Source organism: Odontesthes bonariensis, chromosome 11, assembly GCF_027942865.1.
Source record: "Odontesthes bonariensis isolate fOdoBon6 chromosome 11, fOdoBon6.hap1, whole genome shotgun sequence".
NCBI lineage: Eukaryota > Metazoa > Chordata > Actinopteri > Atheriniformes > Atherinopsidae > Odontesthes > Odontesthes bonariensis.
The window spans coordinates 7,496,692-7,520,071 of NC_134516.1; the positions used below are offsets into that span (position 1 = coordinate 7,496,692).

The 23,380-nt window shown below is 46.2% G+C and overlaps 1 protein-coding gene across 1 annotated transcript; it reads left to right on the forward strand.

The window, feature by feature from the left end:
- Positions 1–258: 258 nt before the first annotated feature.
- On the forward strand, positions 259–20,294 carry map3k2 (mitogen-activated protein kinase kinase kinase 2). Its single transcript, XM_075477391.1, has 17 exons — positions 259–625; positions 4,163–4,235; positions 4,609–4,727; positions 4,824–4,864; positions 4,949–5,048; positions 5,127–5,240; positions 8,128–8,224; positions 8,343–8,473; positions 10,207–10,286; positions 10,373–10,437; positions 11,578–11,670; positions 11,753–11,989; positions 12,078–12,226; positions 12,319–12,450; positions 12,536–12,665; positions 12,734–12,911; positions 16,992–20,294. The coding sequence occupies exons 2-17, from the start codon at positions 4,181–4,183 to the stop codon at positions 17,209–17,211; spliced, it is 1,941 nt and encodes a 646-aa protein (XP_075333506.1). The 5' UTR covers positions 259–625; positions 4,163–4,180; the 3' UTR covers positions 17,212–20,294.
- Positions 20,295–23,380: the final 3,086 nt, after the last annotated feature.

Here is a 23,380-nt window from a genome sequence, read left to right on the forward strand (position 1 = left end):
CATCTTAAGTAAATACTGTTACACGTTGAAGTTATATACAGATAAAACGCAGCTATCGCATATATTAATTTGTGAGGTTTTCTCTGACATCAGGCGGTGTTGTTGTTGGACTCGGGGTGGCTCCATCAAGTGTACACAAATAAATAAAATCGCTTCCGGCCAATTCATATCGATATAAAATACCGAAGGTGTCTTTTCCTTAAACAGTGGCGACTCGTACTTTTATTTTTTATCAGAAAATTTAAAACACTTCCGGTAATAATTTACACTTTACTCGTTAGCTTGATGCAAACTGAGGGCGATCTGCGAGTGAAGCTACCGTTAACCAGAGTGTAAAGTGTCACAAAATGAAAGCGGTCGAATAATTTAGCCTTTTAACCGCCACACAGACGCGGGCAGGCCGTGCTGGACCATCGGTTACCCTGGTGATTTTTTTCATTGGACACACTGTGTGGGCTAAACCGACAACCGTCGGGCCTCGTCGTCGTGGCCCAGCAGGACTCGGAGTGAAGTTGGGAGCGGACTGCCAAACTTCTGCTTCCTCCGGCGGCTCTCCGCGGGGCCCGGGGCTCCTGTCACCGGCCCTGTGGATGAGGAAGTGAATACAGATCCAGTCAACCGACAGGTGATGTTATACACGCGATAGAGATTGCTTCACAACGTCCATTTGTCTGTTGAACGGTTGCTTTTTACGGTCCTGCTGAGCAGACGAGCTTTAGCATTAGCTGTGCGGCTAGCAGCTAACTTTAGCATTAGCTGTGCGGGTAGCAGTTAACTTTAGCATTAGCTTAGCCGGACAACTTCCCTGGCCTGACAGTTAGCTGTGCAACCAGCCCTCGGTTGACGTTGACCACTTAGCTTCCCGTATCTGCTTCATGTTTTGTTAAATGTGTTTCTGGCTTACATGTCAAGATAGCGAATAAATCTTGATGCATATTTTGGCATAAATGTAAAACTGGCTAGCAACAGTTGTTAGCTTCCGCGGGGCTGTTGTACTAGCAAGTTATATTAAAGCTTAGCTAATTATCTACTAAAGGTGGCCATAGTGTTGTTAACTTTGCTCGGACGAGTGACTGGATCTCGTTAGCCAGCACAGAGGAGAACGTTATCAGTAAGAAATGTTAAAGCTAATGTTAATTTAGTTGGTTTTCTTATCAACGTGATGGAGTTGTCGGATTTTGCGTCACTCGCATTAATCAATTAGTGATGATCACAGACTCCCATCATCAACATCCAACACGCTCCTCATCATCAGAAGCCACGCTGACTTGCATCTCCAGCCTCACTGTGTTTAGTCTGTTGGTGCTGATGCTGTGCCACAGAAACATTTCGACTTCTAATAACTAACATATAACAAAAACCTTATGACAACTTGTGATGCTTCTGTCAAACTGCATACAGGGTTTTTAACTCATGGATGACTATTAAACAGCTTTTATTATGTACCCAGGTTTATACTCATATGTACTCTTTCATATCTGCCCCATTTGAGTCTATAGCTAAACATGCCTTTGTAGAGGACATGGAAAATACGTAATGTGATGTTTATCTGTTGCTGTGTTGGTCAAATTTGTATTTATAATAATTGAGCTTTTATTAACTCAACCAGCATCATTGCTACATCATTGTAACTGTAAAAACACCCAACACATCATAACAATAATGCAGAAGTCATATGAAAACCTCACCGATAAAGAGCTGCAACACCTTTAAAAAGGAGAACATCCAGCAACTGGTATTATTTTATGACATCTAATTTTTATAAATGCAATCATTTTTTAAACGAGTCACCGTGACATTTAGACATTTACTGTGAACAGTTATGCAACAACATAAGCTTTCATTGCTCTTTAACTTGTGACATGTCATTAGCTGGTTCTCTGTAATGAACCGTGACAAAACGCTTCAGCAAAACAAACCGAGTCAGTCACAAAATAATTAGAAGCAGAGGAACCCAGCGCCAAACTGCACTTGACCCGATTCCCTGAGGTCTTAATGACATGTCTGGGACAAAATGCCACCGAACGACCGCACGACAGCTTCTCTCTCAACCATGAATGTGTCCCTTTTGAGATGGGTCGTCCTCAATGACACTTGAAGCCTGCTATTAAAATGTGATGGAGCATTGGTAAACGGCCAGAGAGCTCTCACAAGTAGGATCCATAAAGCAAACCACTCCAAATACTCAGCTGGCCGTTTTATTTCTTGGATGGGAAGGTAAAGGATGGGAAGGTAAAGGATAGGAAGGTAAAGGATGGGAAGGTAAAGGATGGGAAGGTAAAGGATGGGAAGGTAAAGGATGGGAAGCTAAAGGATGGGAAGCTAAAGATGGGAAGGTAAAGATGGGAAGCTAAAGGATGGGAAGCTAAAGATGGGAAGGTAAAGATGGGAAGGTAAAGATGGGAAGCTAAAGGATGGGAAACTAAAGATGGGAAGGTAAAGGATGGGAAGGTAAAGGATGGGAAGGTAAAGGATGGGAAGCTAAAGATGGGAAGCTAAAGGATGGGAAACTAAAGATGGGAAGCTAAAGATGGGAAGGTAAAGATGGGAAGCTAAAGGATGGGAAGCTAAAGGATGGGAAACTAAGGATGGGAAGGTAAAGGATGGGAAGGTAAAGGATGGGAAGCTAAAGATGGGAAGCTAAAGGATGGGAAACTAAAGATGGGAAGGTAAAGATGGGAAGCTAAAGATGGGAAACTAAAGATTGGAAGCTAAAGGATGGGAAGGTAAAGATGGGAAGCTAAAGGATGGGAAGCTAAAGATGGGAAGGTAAAGATGGGAAGGTAAAGATGGGAAGCTAAAGGATGGGAAACTAAAGATGGGAAGCTAAAGATGGGAAGGTAAAGATGGGAAGGTAAAGATGGGAAGCTAAAGGATGGGAAACTAAAGATGGGAAGCTAAAGATGGGAAACTAAAGATTGGAAGGTAAAGATGGGAAGCTAAAGGATGGGAAGCTAAAGGATGGGAAGCTAAAGATGGGAAGGTAAAGATTGGAAGGTAAAGATGGGAAGCTAAAGGATGGGAAGCTAAAGGATGGGAAGCTAAAGGATGGGAAGGTAAAGATGGGAAGGTAAAGATGGGAAGCTAAAGATGGGAAACTAAAGATTCGAAGCTAAAGGATGGGAAGCTAAAGGATGGGAAGCTAAAGGATGGGAAGGTAAAGATGGGAAGCTAAAGGATGGGAAGCTAAAGATGGGAAGCTAAAGATGGGAAACTAAAGATGGGAAACTAAAGATGGGAAGCTAAAGGATGGGAAGCTAAAGGATGGGAAGCTAAAGGATGGGAAGCTAAAGATGGGAAGCTAAAGGATGGGAAGCTAAAGGATGGGAAGCTAAAGATGGGAAGCTAAAGATGGGAAGGTAAAGATGGGAAGCTAAAGGATGGGAAGCTAAAGGATGGGAAGGTAAAGATGGGAAGCTAAAGGATGGGAAACTAAAGATGGGAAGCTAAAGATGGGAAACTAAAGATGGGAAACTAAAGATGGGAAGCTAAAGGATGGGAAGCTAAAGGATGGGAAGCTAAAGGATGGGAAGCTAAAGATGGGAAGCTAAAGGATGGGAAGCTAAAGGATGGGAAGCTAAAGATGGGAAGCTAAAGATGGGAAGGTAAAGATGGGAAGCTAAAGATGGGAAGCTAAAGATGGGAAGCTAAAGATGGGAAGCTAAAGAATGGGAAGCTAAAGATGGGAAGCTAAAGATGGGAAGCTAAAGATGGGAAGCTAAAGGATGGGAAGCTAAAGATGGGAAGGTAAAGATGGGAAGGTAAAGATGGGAAGCTAAAGATGGGAAGCTAAAGATGGGAAACTAAAGATGGGAAGCTAAAGGATGGGAAGCTAAAGGATGGGAAGCTAAAGGATGGGAAGCTAAAGATGGGAAGGTAAAGGATGGGAAACTAAACATGGGAAGCTAAAGGATGGGAAGCTAAAGATGGGAAGCTAAAGATGGGAAGGTAAAGGATGGGAAGGTAAAGATGGGAAGGTAAAGATGGGAAGCTAAAGGATGGGAAGCTAAAGATGGGAAGCTAAAGATGGGAAGGTAAAGGATGGGAAACTAAACATGGGAAGCTAAAGGATGGGAAGCTAAAGATGGGACGCTTCATGCTCTTTAACTTGTGTCTCCATCAGCTGCTTGCTGGGATTGATCTCATCCTTTTGCTGTTGCAGGAGGAAGGAATCCCTTTGATGGGAGAATCCTCTTTCCTGGCCTCCTGGGTCAATCGCCGTGCCATGATGATGGGTATGTGTGCGTGTTGCTGTTGGCAACCAGCGAACTTAGTCCTTTGTCAGGCCTACAACTCAAGGAATGCTTCTTTTTCCTCTTTCGCTCTCTGAACAATGGCTCATTGATATCTTTGCCACATAGTAATTCCTTGTGTGAGGCGCTCCAGTGTAAGTGACATGTAATGCGTAGCAACGGCTGATCTCGTGCTTTTCCCCTTATTTTTCCACGTCTTTAAGTTTGAACATTTCCAAGATAAGTGCATTAAAAACTAAGGCAGCGTCTTGTTACTGTGAATATTTTTTCTGTGCAGCTTCATTGAAGTATTTCTTTTTCCAAAAAGTTGAATCGATTTTAAGTGTGAAACCTTTAAAATGTCGTCATCTCAAAGATGAGCAGGAGGCCCTGAACTCAATCATGCAGGACTTGGCCGAACTGCATCGCTCCAGCCGTCCTGCCACGTTCCTGTCGGACCTGAACAAACCCAAAGCCTCCTCACCCAAGAACCAGGTAACCGCGGCAACGCTCTGGTTTCAGAGAGCGCGCGCGCTCGTTGGGATTGAATCGGTTCTTCAGTGCAGTAACCTGGCTGTTTCCTCCCAACAGAATGATGTGAGAGTGAAGTTCGAGTTCAAAGGGGAGAAGAGGTGAGCTTTTATTCCGGTGCATCACTGGAATACGATGTCGGTGCAGAGCAGCTGCGCCCTTCTCATCCTCCCTCTCCTCTGCAGGATCTTGCAGTTTCCTCGACCCGTCAAGCTTGAAGACCTGAGGGCGAAAGCCAAAGTGGCTTTTGGTCAGACGATGGACCTTCACTACACAAACAACGAGGTGCAGAGCTGAAGGACCCTGGGAAAGACGTGTAAAAAGGGGCGATCTCTAAACTGTAGTTGTGTTTTCCTCTGGCAGCTGGTGATCCCTCTGACCACCCAGGACGACCTGGACAAGGCTGTGGAGCTGCTGGATCGTAGCGTTCACATGAAGAGCCTGAAGATCCTCCTGGTGCTCCAGAGCTCCTCTCAGGTCAGGACTTCCCACAGTTACAGTTTCCCCAGAGACTACGGACCTTTAAAAGAGTCCCGGCGTCCCACCACTCAGGCTGTACCTGGATGTTTAATCTGCTGAAATCCTGCTTCAGATTAGACCAACGTGCAATGATTCACCTGTGATGTAACAATCGGTATTTTAAGGCGAGACACAGCAGACAAAAACAGGGATCAATTTTGAGATTTTGGGCCAGTCTACTCCTTCAATATGTGTTCTTTCAACCTGCTATAAAGAAAACGTTGAAAACATAAATTAAAATGTTTATTTTATTACATTTTGTTTACCCGCGGCAGTGCGTTTCGCCCGAATCTACCAAGAAGTTAGTGTAGTGGCTATTCGTCCTCTTGTGTCAATAATCAAAACTAAAAAAAATGTCAAAACCATAATAAACTAAATGAAATCAAACGGCCACTGAGACACCTAAGGAGTGAATTTACGCAGGTAAATTGAGTCCATTGTCCAGGCAAAAAATTAGGTTTCTTTAAGTTTATTTCTCCAACTACAAGCAAACAAACAAAGAACAATGGGCCTTTGGCGCCTCTCTTGCCCTGATAAAAAACTATTAGCCCTCCCAGGTGCCTGCTCATCTAAATAAACTCTCCCAGTGCGCCCGTGCTTTCAAAATAAAAGCAAAAGTAAATACCCAAATTTACTCAAACAATACTAAATATCAAAAACAACCAAAAAGGGTGTATTCCCCAAACTAAACCCCCAAAAGATAACCAAATAATAAGTGAGCCAAATATACAAAATAACAAATAGCTCCTACAGTTAGCATTCCAACGTGCCATGCCGAGCGTCGTCTGTTTACTGAAGTCTGTCATGACCGGTATCGTTGGAAAGCTCCGAGTCTCCTGCACAATGATATATCACCCAAATAACGGCACTTCCTTTCTATCAGTAACCAATCGTGAATGTCTAAAGGCGGATTTATGTTTGATGTTTGTTGTTTGTTTTGTTTATTTTATTAAACTGTGTCATACACCAAAAAGGTGCCCAGCCAGCATGGGCTTACAAGACACACCACAAGCAACAAAAACCAATAGTCAAAAGAACATCTTCATAATTGCTAATCCAACATATGCGATCCTCAGTAAACAACAACCCCACTCAAACAAAAAGCGCGCTCCTGCGCTGTTGGTAAGCTTCCAACACATATTGGGCTAAATAAAACACCTTCTCGCTAAACAAATATGCAAGTCTGCACTCATCGGACATAGAAAATAAATCGTGACATTCCAAGGTCAATTTAAGGAAGAGCTTAAGTCTAACTTCATGGTAAAAAGGACAGTAAAACACAAAATGCATCTCATTTTTCACCTCATTTAAGTCACACAGGTGACACTTTCTGTTCTCCTCTGGGATTGCATGGAAACGTCCAGTTTCAACCGCCAGAGGCAAGATGCCACTTCACTTCTCAATTGGGCACAAACAGACCTCTGCGCTCTGCTAAGGTTCAGGGTGACATAGTGCTCTGGTTGGTCGACAGATTTTATCAAACAATACATTCTAAGTTTAGATTTGTACAGAATTTCTTCTGCCTAATTTTGTTTATAGTTTTCAAATAATATTATCTTAATTTGTTTGACACTACAGGATAATTTATTTCTATATATGTACTCGAGACCTACTTCATGAAATATTCTGGAAAGTTCATTTGTCCAACGACTATTTTTTGAGAGGTTCCACAAAAAAATTAGTTTGACAAGTCTGTTGTCAGCCATGTTGATGAGTCTATTCCACAGTCGCACCACGTCACCCTTAATCCGCACTTCGCATGGCTCCCATCCCATATCACCACATGCTGCGAGTTTAGGGGCCATTTTGTTTACACCAAGGAAGCAGCGCATCGCTCTGTTCTGAACTGCATCACAGTTTGTTTTCTTACAATAACCCCAAACTCCTGCACCATAATCTAAAATTGGACAGACGCAGGAATTATATTTATAGCTAAAGACAAAATCTCATTGGCTGCTGATCGTTTCTGCTAACGTGATTCGCTCAGACGCATCACGTGTTTAGCTTTCGCGAAATCTCCGAAAATGCCCCATAAAACCGCAACTTTCAAAGAAAAGAAAGCAACAATTGCGCTTTGCAAGATGCAATAAAATAAAATCTATTAGATCAGCTGATGAAGCATCGGGAAGCAGCACAGCTGACCGTAAACTGTCGCTAGGAAACCGAGTTAATGACAGCGGCTGGTCACTTTTATTGTATTGTATTGAGCTTGTGTTCTTTATTAATAAGATGCATTTATTCAATATTAGTATTACCAAGGGCCTGAGCATTTATTCTGTTTTTGAGCTATTGTTTCTAATACAAATGTATTGAATTCCCCTTTTTAAATCTTTAAATGCCGTTTTCTCAAAATAAGTTTTTTGTATTTTTCCAGTATCAATATCTCAGCCTATGGAGCACCAACTAACACCAAACCTTCCAGTTATACACTCAGCAGTATTCTGAAGATATTTACACAATGATTTGTTTATAAATCATTCCTGACCTGATTTATGTGACATTATAATAAAAAAAACATGTTGAAAATTGATGTTTTATAGGCTATGGACAGTATATATTGATTTCCTAGGAAATGAAAGCAGATATCCTGAAATCCCTCTGTAATTTTCTTTTCATTTTGTGTGTAAACCAAATGAAAAAAGAATTTTGCACCTGGCTTTATCATATGTTCAGATCTAGCTTCCGTAGATATATATATGCAAATTAGCGCATATTTAATGAGATACTGCCCAATTTGCATAATGAAACATACAAATTTCTAAAACTTGTATCTATTATTTTAAAATATGACCCTATTCGCCTGTAGTGTCTCGCCTTAAATAAGCTGCCCGTTTTGTTTCTCCAGAACTCTTCTTCCAACATGGACCTCCTGCCGTCCCACGAAGAGCTGGACAACACGGGCTTCAGGGTCGCGGACAAGAAGAGCATGTTGGCTTTGATAGGTGAGAAGTAGCTCCTGCTCAGACTTCTCAAAAACGTTTAAAACCCAACCCAATGCACCCAAAATAATCAATTGGATTGATTTAATCCTCTTCTGTGCTGCTCCCCGACTGACCTCAGGTTCCCATTCCACGGACCGCAGCTCTCCTCCTCCGGGATACATTCCTGACGCTCTCCAGCAGGTGGCGAGGAACGGCTCCTTCACCAGCATCAACAGCGAGGGCGAGTTCATCCCTGAGAGCATGGACCAGGTACCAGCACCTTGGAGTGTTTGTCTGCAGTGTTCGGAACGCTAAAACACTCAAATCTCACGTGTAAAATACGCTTTAAGAAAGACTTTGTGGAATGTTTGGCTTCCCACCTGCTTCATGGTTGGAACACCACCAGGTGGAAGTAGCTTTGGGAGTAAGTGGCGGCTAACGTTAGCCGCGGGTTGGCGAGTTTCGCTGCGGCCTTTAACCGTTAAAACTAAGGCTGGGCAACGATGAAAATATTTTGTCTAATTAATCACATGATTTCCCTGATTAATCGCATTTGTACGCAAAATTCAAAAGTAGTGTATAGCTTTTAGCATTGAGTTTTATTTTAAATTCAGCTCCTTTCAGAGGCTATAACTCATGTTTTACATTAAGGATCCACCGACTCACCTCACAGAAACATTTTTATGATGTTAAAACTAAGGCTGGGCAACGATTAAAATGTTTAATCTAATTAATCACATGATTTCCCTGATTTATCACGATTAATCGCATTTGTACGCAGAATCCAAAACTGAATTCAAAAGTAGCGTATAGCTTTTAGCATTTAGTTTTATTTTAAATGTGCTGCCATATGAATGAAAGTGCCATAACATTTGTTGTGCAAACACACTTTTAACATCAGCATCTTTCTGTAGTTTTTATGTAGAAGCCTCGCTCCACTGTCTGTGTCCTTGAATGACTTGCTGCTATCAGTTGTGTGTTTTGCCTTTAAGTGATATTTTAGACTGGAACTACTACGCTGAGAAGACAATTCAACTTGGCAGAGTTTACAGATGACTTTGGTTCTGTCGACTCCGCCGTCTGGAAGAACTTTAAAATGAAAATGGCCGAGTAAAAGTTCCGTACCCTTCTCCATGTTTGGTGGATCCGCCGATTACTTTCTTTTCCTGTTCCACAGCAGACAGCAACAGACTTTTACAAAATAAAAGCCTGTGAGCAACAGACTTTTACAAAATAAAAGCCTGTGAGCAACAGACTTTTACAAAATAAAAGCCTGGGAGCAACAGACTTTTACAAAATAAAAGCCTGTGAGCAACAGACTTTTACAAAATTGAAGCCTGGGAGCAACAGACTTTTACAATAATAAAATAAATAATAAAACAGGGCTGGTCCGGTTCGAGTCCCGCATCAGACGGCCCTGTGCTGCGTGTCGTTCCCCCTCTCTCTGCCCCCTGCTTCCTGTCTCTCTGAACTTTCCTATCCATTAAAGGCACAAAAGCCCTCGAAAAAATTTTTTGTTTTAATTTAAATTATAATTATTTTTTTTTAAATTAAAAAAATAAAACATGCGTTAATGTGCGATAAAATATTTATCGCCGTTAAATAATTGATGCATTAACGCGATTAAAAACGAGTTGACTCGCCCAGCCCTAGTCAAAACCTGAACGTTTTAGCTTTTAGTATTTTATGAAAGCTGGTTCTCCCTGTTGTTCCTGCCAGAGATGTTACGTCCATGCAGGCACGTGAGGTCATAAAGACGTAAAAAAGCAGGCTTGGGCTGATTCTTTAATATCAAAAAGTCTCCTGACGTTATGTGCTAATCCATATTGTAATGAATTAATTAACTACAGCAGGTGTGAGCGATGGATCCAGGTTAGTTTGATTTGTAAGCTTTGAAAAGTTTAAGATAAACTCGATATTGATCAGTCCTTCCACGTAAAGGAAAAGAGCAGTTTGGACTCCTGCTGCTCACATTAATAATTTGAGTTCCGTCCCTCCTCCAGATGTTGGACCCGCTGTCCATGAGCAGTCCGGAGAACTCGGCGTCTGGAAGCTGTCCCTCCTTAGACAGCCCGCTGGACAGGTGAGCACGTGGACACGAGAGCTGAAACGGGACGTCCAGTTGACGTGCAGCTCGGATGTAAACTGAAGCTGCTCTTATTTTTACAGCGACTACCCAAAGTCCAGGATGCCCCGAGCACAGAGTTACCCTGACAACCACCAGGACTTTCCAGGTCAGTTCCCGGCTGTGTGTCTATGGCAGCATCTTTGCTGAGACACTCGTTCCTGTGCTGCTTCAAGGCCGGTTCAGCAAAGAACCGGTTTGATTTGCCGTCATTATGTAACGCGACACTTCCCCTCAGAGACTTGCAAATATTCAGAGCAGCAGCAGGTCAGACTGATGCCTCAGTCTCTAAAGGCTGTTTTAGGCACCATGATCAGGATGTCTGATCTCCAGCTGAAATTAAAACACAGCTGGAACCCTCACTGCAGTTAAACTAACCCAACGCTGCTCTGGATGTTTCAGCCTCTGACCGAAGCTGTTGCTTTGACCCGGCCGTGCAAAGCGTTGCTGTAGCAACAGTTTTTGGTTCTGAAGCAGCAGTGGAAACGTCCTTATTTATGTAAAGCAGAATCTAACCTGTAGAGCAGTGATACTCACTATTTTTTTCACCAGAGCCACATTGGCAGCAAAATCAAGGGCAAAGCCACTTTTACACCAACATACTAAAGTTCCCTTTTTGCAAATATGCATTTCTACATATAAAACATCCCACAAAAAAAGAAACAACACAGCCAACACATTTTCAATCAAGACCACATTTACCTTAATACTGGGCTGAGCGGAAGCTGGCATGCATGTGCTTGACTTTCTTCATGTTGTATTTGTAGTTTGTTGTTGTAATCATAGTGAGACATTCAAGATGAGCATGGTTTTTGTGCTGGTTTTTGCCCTTTTTTAATTAAAAACCAATCCATTGTGCCTGCATCTGGCGCTGGCTAAACGAGCTAGCGTGCACTGTGGTTTAAGCGGGCTGCGTTGCCAGGTTTAACAGATCCCCCTTTAGGAAACACCATTAAGCCTTAATTAATACTTAATAAAAATACTTAATACTACAAAAAACGCAAACCTAATAAAAATACATAATACTGTGCAGTATTTGCTGTATGTTATTTGAAAAAAAAATATTGTTTTTGTTACCATATTGTTATAAGCTACTATGCGAGTGCGAGCCGCCAATTAAAGCTTGAGGAGCCGCAGTGAGTATCTCTGCTGTAGAGTAAAGTATCCTGGCAGCATTCCTTCTGTGTGCTGCACCAGGAAACCAGTTAAAAAGCCGTTCTGGATGTCTCCTCCATCTTTTCTTCCGCAGAGTACGACATCCCCGTGTTCGAAAAGTCGGGGAAAGGGGGGACGTACCCCCGCAGATACGGAATTCCCTTCGGCCTTCAGGATTATAGTGACGGTGGGTGTTTTTCTTTTCTTACTGACCCAAACATTTTGGCTGTGAGTAAGGGGGGTGTCACAGGTCCTGATTTTTCGCGCAGGAAGGAAGACCTTCCCCCGAGCTCGGAGAACGCAGGTCCACGGCTTCCGCTCGCCGGTCAGCTTCAGCCCGACGGAGCAGTCGCCCAGCACCAGCAGCGGCAGCAGCGTCTTTACCCCCGACCTGGAGGAGGCCCCCGGGCCCGCCAGGCGGCGGCGGGGCAGCGACATTGAGCCCAACCTCAACCCCCCGACGGCTCCCACCCTCTCAGTCATGGACATCAGCCCGCCCAGCCGCTGTGAGCCCAGTTCACCAGTGAATACGGCCGCTGTAGAACCCGATGATCCGCTTTTATCTGATGCGTTCTGTCCGCTCTGTGTGTGCAGCTCCGCGGGCGCCGACCAACTGGCGGCTGGGGAAACTTCTGGGTCAGGGGGCGTTCGGACGGGTCTTCCTCTGCTATGACGCAGATACCGGCCGGGAGCTGGCGGTCAAACAGGTCCAGTTTGACCCGGAGAGCCCAGAGACCAGCAAGGTGCGTGCCGGCTTCACGCGCTGAGGGTGAGCGGCGGCTGGGGGCGGGGCCGGTCCCGTTGTGATGCTGTCTTTCTTTTCCCGCCCCTTTAGGAGGTCAGCGCCCTGGAGTGTGAAATCCAGCTCCTGAAGAACCTGTGTCACGAGCGGATCGTGCAGTACTACGGCTGCCTGCGGGACACCATGGAGCGCACGCTCTCCATCTTCATGGAGCACATGCCCGGAGTCGGTGTCGCTTTATACCAGTGTTAACGCTCCGCTTTGCATGCTTAAAGACTCTGTGATTCTCACCATGCTGCTCGTCTCTCAGGGCTCCATTAAGGACCAGCTGAAGTCGTACGGAGCGCTGACGGAAAACGTGACGCGCCGCTACACCCGGCAGATCCTGGAGGGGGTTTCCTACCTGCACAGCAACATGATCGTCCACAGGGACATCAAAGGTGAGCTGACCCGGAAACGATTTCCCACTGCGGTGCAGGATGAAGCTGAGTGACTGTTCTCCGCTCAGGAGCCAACATCCTGCGCGACTCGGTGGGAAACGTGAAGCTGGGAGACTTCGGGGCCAGCAGGCGGCTGCAGACCATCTGCCTGTCAGGAACAGGCATCAAGTCGGTGACCGGCACCCCCTACTGGATGAGCCCGGAGGTGATCAGCGGCGAGGGCTACGGCAGGAAGGCCGACATCTGGTGAGATCACAGCAGTGTTAATTTCGTCAGTTTTTTTTAATTTAGTCTTAGTCTTAGTCACAATGTCGAAAATCAATTTTAGTCTTAGTCAAATTTTAATCATTTTAGTCATTTTAGTCAACACTGTGCAGAATAGAACTTCTCCACACACTGCTTCTCTTTTTTACATATATCACACCACCACCATGATCAATCATTATCATGCAGGTTGTTTTGTTGTCCTTCGCGTTGTAAACGAAATGGCTCCATACATCCAGGCGTTGTTTTCGCCCAGCTCCAACAAACCGTATACCGGTATCCGAGCCCGACGCCATGACTGGACTGCAAAGGTGAACTAGCTACGGTTAAGTTATAGCTAGCTACCGGCTACGTTACTTGACATGGGAAGGGCCTAAACTCAACTGAACTAGCCGCGCGAGGCACTGTGGGACCGTGCAGGGACAAACAGGGCAACAGCGCGTAATCTTCTATGAAGTTAAAGAAACACTTATATTAACAATTACAAATGAATTATAAACAATTACATTTTTTAATGTCCATTCGTGCATGGCTTGTAAATTTCGTCTTGTCTTAAGCCCTATTCGGACGGGACTAGTTTAATGGGGGGACCTGGGGTAAAGTAATAATAACCGGGAAATCTAGTCCCGTCCGAACGCGCCATGTCAGTAAAGATAGCGGAGTATGTCGGTAAACTTTGCCGAGAATTCTACCTCCTGTGAAACGGTCCGGAGTATCTACCATAGGTAATACTAATCCCGTGCGAATGCGACCTTCGGTAATAAGTACGGAATATGTCGTCACATCCTTTTAAAGAGAGAAACAATTAGGTGTGTCTGTTTGCAAACATGGAGGTTCTGGATGAAGCGCTGCTTGCAAGCACGCATGTACGGAAGTGAAATGAAGACGTGCATAGCATCCAGGATGTGACGGTTGTGCGTAACCAACAACTCCTCCCATGTTAGATGAATATTACAGGGATTTCTTGTCCCGTCCGAATTGGTCATTTCTTCTCCCTGGTGTCGTCTGGTTAACCAACATTACCATACGTCCCCCCATTGAACTAGTCCCGTCCGAATAGGGCTTAAAGGGATGGTTCGGGATATTTGACATGAATCTGTATGGCATCACCATAACCAGTGTCGTGCATTCAAACTGACTTACCCCCGACAGTGTCCTGTGAGCCGAGTTCTTGTCCAGTGTTGGTCAAGGCGAAAGTAGTCCGGCTTGTTTGCTGGGGTCAAGAAATTAGCGCGTTTTTCTTCCCAAAACAGTACATGTGCTAAAGAGTGATTTATTTCATCACAAAAACCGAAGCCGGCAAAAGTCACTCCTCGTTATCACTTGGGCCCTACTGTCTCTCGTTGTGTATCAGTGCGCACGTCATTCTGACCGCGAGCTGTGCGCACGAGTCGATTCACTTTGTTTACTGCTCGGGAAGATGTCTGACTACGAGAGCGACGAGGAACATATTGACTTCCGTTCAGAGCCAAGGGGGTATCTTTATGAACCCGTTTATACTGAGGAGGAAGTTCGCCAAATGGACTTAGATCGGGCAGAAAGAGAGAGGGTGGACAGAGAAGTGATGGAAACAGAAGCTGGAGCCACTGCTGGAGCTGCGATACCCAGGGTGGCCAACAAATCCTGGTGCACTTGTTTGAAGTGCGAAGTAATGCAGACAGAGGTGGAATGTTACTGCTGCCACGAGTGGGATTTAGTTATGCCCCAGATACAAAACCTTTCCATAGATGAGGATGTCGGCGGCCGCGGGACAGCTGCTGCCTGCATCACAAATAACGGTGACTTCCCTGCACTCCTGAATGCAGGCGTCTGAGAACTTTTTTCCATGTTCCCAAGATCAACTAGAAGAGGCGTCCCAGACCAGCTGGACCCGATGGCCAGTTGTCTGCAGAGTAAGTGTTGAGCACTGCCAAAGAACAGAAAGACTCGTGCGCACAGCTTGCGGTCAGAATGACGTGCGCACTGATACACAATGAGACAGTATAGGGCCCAAGTGATAACGAGGAGTGACTTTTGCCGGCTTCGGTTTTTGTGATGAAATAAATCACTCTTTAGCACACGTACTGTTTTGGGAAGAAAAACGCGCTAATTTCTTGACCCCAGCAAACAAGCCGGACTACTTTCGCCTTGACCAACACTGGACAAGAACTCGGCTCACAGGACACTGTCGGGGGTAAGTCAGTTTGAATGCACGACACTGGTTATGGTGATGCCATACTGATTCATGTCAAATATCCCGAACTATCCCTTTAAGTCTCGTTAACAAAAATAATTTTTTATTCTCGTCATATTTTTATTTTCTGGAAGCAGTTTTGTGCGTCATCGTCACGGGAAAAAGGGGCGTTAACGAAATATTTTCGTCATCGTCCTGGTTAACGAAATTAACACTGGATCACAGGTGACCTTATTATAGTGCTCGTGTTGATCTGTGACCTCGGCTGGTTTTCCTGACGCAGCCTTTAGAAAAGCACCGAAACGCTCAGCTGAACTTGCGGTGCTGCCGGCGGTGCTGCCGGCGGTGCTGCCGGCGGCCGTGTTTCAGTGAAGCGGGAGTCGTCCTCCCCGCTCGCACAGCTGGAGCGGCGGCGGCGGCTGAGTGGCTGAGTTTGATGGTGAAATCTTGCCAGAAACTTTGGAGAAATCCTAAACTGGACATGAAATGTGGTTTCAGTGCATTTATTCATGTTTCATAGAAGTGGGATTTAGCTCCATTTAGACTTCAGAAGGTACTAGTGTTGTTCCAATACCAAAATTTTGACTTCGATACGATACCTGCCATAAATAACTCGATACTGAACCGAGCGAGTATGAGCACAATCACTTCTGTTAGCATATTGGCTTTTGCTTAACAAGCTACTTTTCTGTCCAATATCGACGTTTGAACAATGAACACATTAATGACATTACACTTACACATTTAAAATACTTTTCTATTTTATTTTAAACAAAACATGCCACTACATGGTGTATGCCATTACACTATGGTGGACAAACGTACGTCAGAGAATTGCAGTGAAGTATTTCAACCGTTACACTCAGAATAAATCATTTAGAAAATATAATTGCTAGTGCTGGGCAACGATTAAAATGTTTAATCTGATTAATCACATGATTTCCCTGATTAATCACGATTAATCGTATTTGTACGCAGAATCCAAAAATGAATCCAAAAGTAGTGTATAGCTTTTAGCATTTAGCTTTATTTTAAATGTGCTGCCATATGAATGAAAGTGCCATAACATTTGTTGTGCAAACACACTTTTAACATCAGCATCTTTCTGTAGTTTTTATGTAGAAGCCTCGCTCCACTGTCTGTTTCCTTGAATGACTTGCTGCTATCAGTTGTGTGTTTTGCCTTTAAGTGATATTTTAGACTGGAACTACTACGCTGAGAAGACAATTCAACTTGGCTGTGAACCCAGGAGTTTTTTTTTTTTTTTTTAATTTATTTTTAAATACGTGCTTTTATGTTGAAACAAGTAAAACAGGAAGTAGCGCCGGTTAGCTCCGTGAGCTTCACACAGAGACCAAGGAGCACCTGTAGCGGTCTTTCTTTTCCGGTTCCGCAGCAGAGAGCAACAGACTTTTACAATAATAAAATAAATAATAAAACCTGCGTTAATGTGCGATAAAATGATTAACAAGTTAACGCGATAATAACGAGTTTACTCGCCCAGCCCTAATAATTGCCAAAATAAATAGCTGAATAGCTTTCTTCATGAACAATGAAATCCCAAATACACTCTCTCTCAACCTCTGAACTTCTGCAATATGTCAGCAGAAGGTGGGCAGGAGCTTCCGAACTTGTCGCCATCTCTAGCGTTACTCTCGGCTCGCTGCACAGACACAGAACGTTATTTTAAGAGAAGTGTCGATATAAAAAAAGAACGTATCGAATCGTTTTTTTGCGTCGGGGTATCATGGTACCTTCTCCAACACCAGAAGGTAGGAATGTCTGTTTCAGGTGGTTCAGGGTCAAAGGTCAAGGGTCAGCTGCTTCTGTTGTGAGCCGGGTCCAGATGGGGGAGTCTCCCCTCTAAAATGCTGTTGTTCTGTCCTCAGGAGCGTCGGCTGCACCGTGGTGGAGATGCTGACGCAGCGGCCTCCCTGGGCGGAGTTCGAGGCCATGGCGGCCATTTTTAAAATCGCCACGCAGCCGACGAACCCGGTCCTCCCCGCCCACGTGTCAGACCACGGCCGAGAGTTTCTCAAACGGATCTTCGTGGAGACCAAGCAGCGTCCGTCTGCAGATGAGCTACTGAGGCACATCTTTGTACATTAACCCCGAGAACCGCCAAACACGGCCTTACCTGAGGGGGCGGTCCTGCCTCTGACTCCGCCCCCTCTCTGCAGAGACCGCTGGAAGAGGGCGGGGCTTCAGGCCGCCTGCTCTTCTGTCTCTGTTTGTATGAGACTCACAGAGGACCTGAACCTTATTTTATTTTCCTCCACAACGTGCACCTTAATTTCTGATGGAGGGGTGGAGCTCTTCTCCTGACGCCACCCAACGACTCTTTGGAAACGTCCCTTTTTTATGTTTGTACGATTTCTCTCTTCAACCCTTTTGGAGCGGGATGTGTTGGTGTGGACCTGCCCCCCATCTCGCTGACCCCAGAATGTAGTCAAAACCCAGAGCGGCGGCGATGGCGGGGCCTCCAGAGAGAGCCGAGTCCCTGGCGCCGAGTCCCAGCTGCCGAGTCCCTGCTGCGGAGTCCCAGCCGTGAAGTCCCAGCCGTGAAGTCCCTGCTGCGGAGTCCCTGCTGCGGAGTCCCAGCCGTGAAGTCCCTGCTGCGGAGTCCCTGCTGCGGAGTCCCTGCCGCCGAGTCTCTGCCGCCGAGTCCTTGCTGCCGAGTCTCTGCCGCCGAGTCCCAGCTGCCGAGTCTCTGCTGCGGAGTCCCTGCTGCGGAGTCCCAACCGCTGAGTCCCTGCTGCCGAGTCCCTGCTGCCGAGTCTCTGCCGCCGAGTCCCAGCTGCCGAGTCTCTGCTGCCGAGTCCCAACCGCGGAGTCCCTGCCGCGGAGTCCCTGCCGCCGAGTCCCTGCTGCCGAGTCCCAGCCGCCGAGTCCCAACCGCGGAGTCCCTGCCGCCGAGTCCCAGCCGCCGAGTCCCTGCTGCCGAGTCCCTGCTGCCGAGTCCCAGCCGCCGAGTCCCTGCTGCCGAGTCCCAGCCGCCGAGTCCCTGCTGCCGAGTCCCAGCTGCCGAGTCCCTGCTGCCGAGTCCCAGCCGCCGAGTCCCTGCTGCCGAGTCTTTGGATAAACTGCCCCCCCTCCTCTCGGTTGCCCTCCTCCTGGATAAACTGCCCCCCCTCCGTCAGCAGCTGATCTGGTTCTTGCCTTTCTGAGCAGAGACGGTTCTGATCCACTCAGCTCCCTCAGCCTCGGTGCTTCTCTTCAGCTCTTCTTCTCTCTTCTTCTCTCTTCTTCTCTTCTCTGCTTCTCTTCTTCTTCTCTCATCTTCTCTTCTCTGCTTCTTGCTGACTCGGTTCTGCTGAGCAGCTCCAGCTCTGCAGACACTCGGCGTGTAAGGAACCAGTTAGCGGGACCAGACTTTAACATCCGAACCGTCAGAGTGAACGGCTCCAGCTCTGCAGAGTTCAGCTGCAGACTCGGACTGTTTCCACTTAAAGCAGCAGGGGTACGACCCGCAGCATCCCACCCGCTGCCGCGGTGCTTTGTGCTCGTTGTCCCGCCTCGTGCACTCCTCGTGCACTCCTCGTGCACTCCTGCAGGAGAAGATGTTTACAGGATCTCATTTAACCATCATCAGTTAAACTCGTCACTTTATCCGACTCCCTGCTGGGGGGGGGGGGCAGGTTCTGCTTTTTAAAGGGGCAACCTGCAAGTTGCTCTGCTTTTTAAAGGGGCAACCTGCAAGTTGCTCTGCTTTTTAAAGGGGCAACCTGCAAGTAGCTCTGCTTTTTAAAGGGGCAACCAGCAGGTAGCTCTGCTTTTTAAAGGGGCAACCAGCAGGTTCTGCTTTTTAAAGGGGCAACCAGCAGGTTCTGCTTTTTAAAGGGGCAACCAGCAGGTTGCTCTGCTTTTTAAAGGGGCAACCAGCAGGTTGCTCTGCTTGTTGGTTACGGTGCGTAAAATGATCAAAACGACAGGTTTTTGGTACGACCCGTTTGTTGGCGTTCTCCTGACGGTTCTCCGGGTAAAGAGTCCACAGATGGCAGCTTGAGGGACGGCAGGAGGAACCCTTCTGAAGGCACTTAAACTGGTGTGAAAGCTTCATATCTCTGTTGCTCTGTGGTACGTGTGTCCCATCAGCTGCTGATTCCACACAGGCTGTGGAAGCTGAAGCTCCTCTTTTTTCTTTTTTCTACATTTTAACAAAGACGTGTCCAAACAAAAAGTCCTGTAGACTGAACGTGCGTGGGCCTCTGGTCGGAGAAACTGTCTGGTACAGGTGGAGGTGAGACGTCAGCCCCCCAGCACTGCTAAACTTTGATTATGCACTATTGATGATCCACTGATGCTTTCTCACGGTCCCTCGTCGGCTGTCGCTGGAGCAGCTCGGTTCAGCCACCTTTTCTTTGCACATTTTAAAGACTGTTTTTATTTTTACTGTGTGTGTGTGTGTGTGTGCGTGTGTGTGTGTGTGTGTGTGTGTGTGTGTTGAAGGTCCGGTTAACTTCTACTGAATGTATTGATGTGTCATTTTTACCATCAGGTGGCCTCCTTCACCACAGTGGTTTAACTCTTGGGTTCTTGTATTTGTCACCTGCAGATACACCTGTAGTTCTGTCTTTAGCCACTGCTGCCACACCTGGACGTGTGTGTGTGTGTGTGTGTGTGTGTGTGTGTGTGTGTGTGTGTGTGTGTGTGTGTGTGTGTGTGTGTGTGTGTGTGTGTGTGTGTGTGTGTGTGTGTGTGTGTGTGTGTTCATGTGCATTTACTGCAGATTTTGCTCACTGGACACTGCGCCCAAAATGCCTCGAGCATTCTGACTGTAGGGGGTGAGAACATTGAAGCGATGATGACGAACCTGTACAGATGTGTGAAATAAATTGTCCCCTCCTTCTTCTTCTTCATTTTTAAAAAAAGGTACTCTTATATCCCACATGTTCGGTCTCTGTGTATTGTAAAAGAAGCCATGTTTATAATTCTGATTGGTTTGTGACCAATACGCCTGTTTATATCAGATCTGTATATCAGTGGTACGCATAATTTTTTAATATATATTTTTTATTTTCCTTTTTCTTTTTTTAACGGGAGATTTTATGCATGGTTGGGTCCTGAGAGACGCAGCGGTGCCGTCGAACGGTTGCTGTTTTTTGGCAAAATTCTGGAGTATTGCGACAGCTCGGTGTTCATAATTACAACAATTATGACTATGATGAAAACAATAAAAGATATTTATTTCACCTCATGTTTCCCTGTCTGTTGACTTCAGGAAGTGTCTCAACAAATAAGATTCCCACTGATTTGAGCTATTTAAAACGTGCTTTATAACAGTTCTGTGCTTGGTGTCTCGCTGCATATAAATAGCAACTGCACCCTGAAGGAGTAATCCGTGTAGAAACAAAATAAATGTGAATAAAAATAGGTAACATCAGTCTAACATTTGACCGAACCAGATTACCTGTTTGCTCTAATTATTTTCGGTGTTATAAAGACAACATTTAAATGGAAAAGGATCAACAAACAGCTTTAGTTTTCCTGAAAATGAGTGTACCATGGTGTTTAAAGTTGTGACTTAATAGACTGGCAGAGCTATCAAGAGTCCGTCTAAATCCCTCATAAAACTGTGAGATAATGTTGCCCATTAAGTTTTAAAGAGCCAGTTCAGCTAGCTACTCTGGCTACATCACAAACAGCCGAAGTGTTGTATTTATATTCAGGCGGGCATTTTTCTGCCCTCAAGTGGCCATAAATGGTAACTACAACAAGAGTAAAGCTGGCTACACTAAGCTACACTTCCTGTGACTCTATCAAAATAAAAGTAATCGACTAAACATAAGAATTATCAGTGATTGTGTCCAAGTTAATGGAAGTTTATATTTACTGTCTCACGAGCGCAGGAAACAAAACCTAGGCAGAAATGCAGTCTATACAAAACCGGCCCCTAATTATAAGGCAGGGGGGCTTATGATTAACTTTAACATAGCTTATTAACTCATATCTATGGCACATTAATTACACATTCATAACATTGTAATACAGAATACAGAATCTTCTTGGTCCTTGGTCCTTGCTGAAAAGAAAAAAGGTCGTTCGGGGCAGCGATCCGCCTACACCCCTATAGTCATTAGTCGTTTTGGGGCAGCGATCCGCCTACACCATAATAGTCATTAGTCGTTTTTGGGGCAGCTGTCTGCCTACACCCCTATAGTCATTAGTCGTTTTGGGGCAGCTGTCTGCCTACACCCCTATAGTCATTAGTCGTTTTTGGGGCAGCTGTCTGCCTACACCCCTATAGTCATTAGTCGTTTTGGGGCAGCGATCCGCCTACACCCCTATAGTCATTAGTCGTTTTTGGGGCAGCGATCCGCCTACACCCCTATAGTCATTAGTCGTTTTGGGGCAGCGGTCCGCCTACACCCCTATAGTCATTAGTCGTTTTGGGGCATCGGTCCGCCTACACCCCTATAGTCATTAGTCGTTTTTGGGGCAGCGGTCCGCCTACACCCCTATAGTCATTAGTCGTTTTTGGGGCAGCGATCCGCCTACACCCCTATAGTCATTAGTCGTTTTGGGGCAGCGGTCCGCCTACACCCCTATAGTCAGTCGTTTTTGGGGCAGCGATCCGCCTACACCCCTATAGTCATTAGTCGTTTTGGGGCAGCGGTCCGCCTACACCCCTATAGTCATTAGTCGTTTTTGGGGCAGCGATCCGCCTACACCCCCTATAGTCATTAGTCGTTTTTGGGGCAGCGATCCGCCTACACCCCTATAGTCATTAGTCGTTTTTGGGGCAGCGATCCGCCTACACCCCTATAGTCATTAGTCGTTTTTGGGGCAGCGATCCGCCTACACCCCTATAGTCATTAGTCGTTTTGGGGCAGCGATCCGCCTACACCCCTATAGTCATTAGTCGTTTTGGGGCAGCGGTCCGCCTACACCCCTATAGTCATTAGTCGTTTTGGGGCAGCGGTCCGCCTACACCCCTATAGTCATTAGTCGTTTTTGGGGCAGCGGTCCGCCTACACCCCTATAGTCATTAGTCGTTTTTGGGGCAGCGATCCGCCTACACCCCTATAGTCATTAGTCGTTTTTGGGGCAGCGATCCGCCTACACCCCTATAGTCATTAGTCGTTTTGGGGCAGCGATCCGCCTACACCCCTATAGTCATTAGTCGTTTTGGGGCAGCGGTCCGCCTACACCCCTATAGTCATTAGTCGTTTTGGGGCAGCGGTCCGCCTACACCCCTATAGTCATTAGTCGTTTTTGGGGCAGCGATCCGCCTACACCCCTATAGTCATTAGTCGTTTTTGGGGCAGCCGTCCGCCTACACCCCTATAGTCATTAGTCGTTTTTGGGGCAGCCGTCCGCCTACACCATAATAGTCGTTAGTCGTTTTTGGGGCAGCCGTCCGCCTACACCCCTATAGTCGTTAGTCGTTTTTGGGGCAGCCGTCCGTCTACACCCCTATAGTCATTAGTCGTTTTGGGGCAGCGGTCCGCCTACACCCCTATAGTCGTTAGTCGTTTTTGGGGCATCGGTCCGCCTACACCCCTATAGTCGTTAGTCGTTTTTGGGGCAGCGGTCCGCCTACACCCCTATAGTCATTAGTCGTTTTTGAGGCAGCCGTCCGTCTACACCCCTATAGTCATTAGTCGTTTTTGGGGCATCGGTCCGCCTACACCCCTATAGTCATTAGTCGTTTTTGGGGCATCGGTCCGCCTACACCCCTATAGTCATTAGTCGTTTTTTAAGCAGCGGTCCGCCTACACCCCTATAGTCATTAGTCGTTTTTGGGGCAGCGGTCCGCCTACACCCCTATAGTCATTAGTCGTTTTTGGGGCAGCCGTCCGCCTACACCATAATAGTCATTAGTCGTTTTTGGGGCAGCCATCCGCCTACACCCCTATAGTCAGTCGTTTTTGGGGCAGCCGTCCGCCTACACCCCTATAGTCGTTAGTCGTTTTTGGGGCAGCGATCCGCCTACACCCCTATAGTCATTAGTCGTTTTTGGGGCAGCGGTCCGCCTACACCCCTATAGTCATTAGTCGTTTTTGGGGCAGCGGTCCGCCTACACCCCTATAGTCATTAGTCGTTTTTGGGGCAGCGATCCGCCTACACCCCTATAGTCATTAGTCGTTTTTGGGGCAGCCGTCCGCCTACACCCCTATAGTAGTTAGTCGTTTTTGGGGCAGCGATCCGTCTAGACCCCTATAGTCGTTAGTCGTTTTTGGGGCAGCGATCCGTCTACACCCCTATAGTCGTTAGTCGTTTTTGGGGCAGCCGTCCGCCTACACCCCTATAGTCGTTAGTCGTTTTTGGGGCAGCC

Bases quoted from the DNA above. Each gene is read 5' to 3' on its own strand.
- map3k2 (XM_075477391.1), top strand. From the start codon at position 4,181: ATGGGAGAATCCTCTTTCCTGGCCTCCTGGGTCAATCGCCGTGCCATG. The intron at 11,990-12,077 runs GTGAGCCCAGTT...CTGTGTGTGCAG, and splicing joins CATCAGCCCGCCCAGCCGCT to CTCCGCGGGCGCCGACCAAC. The intron at 12,451-12,535 runs GTCGGTGTCGCT...CTCGTCTCTCAG, and splicing joins TCATGGAGCACATGCCCGGA to GGCTCCATTAAGGACCAGCT.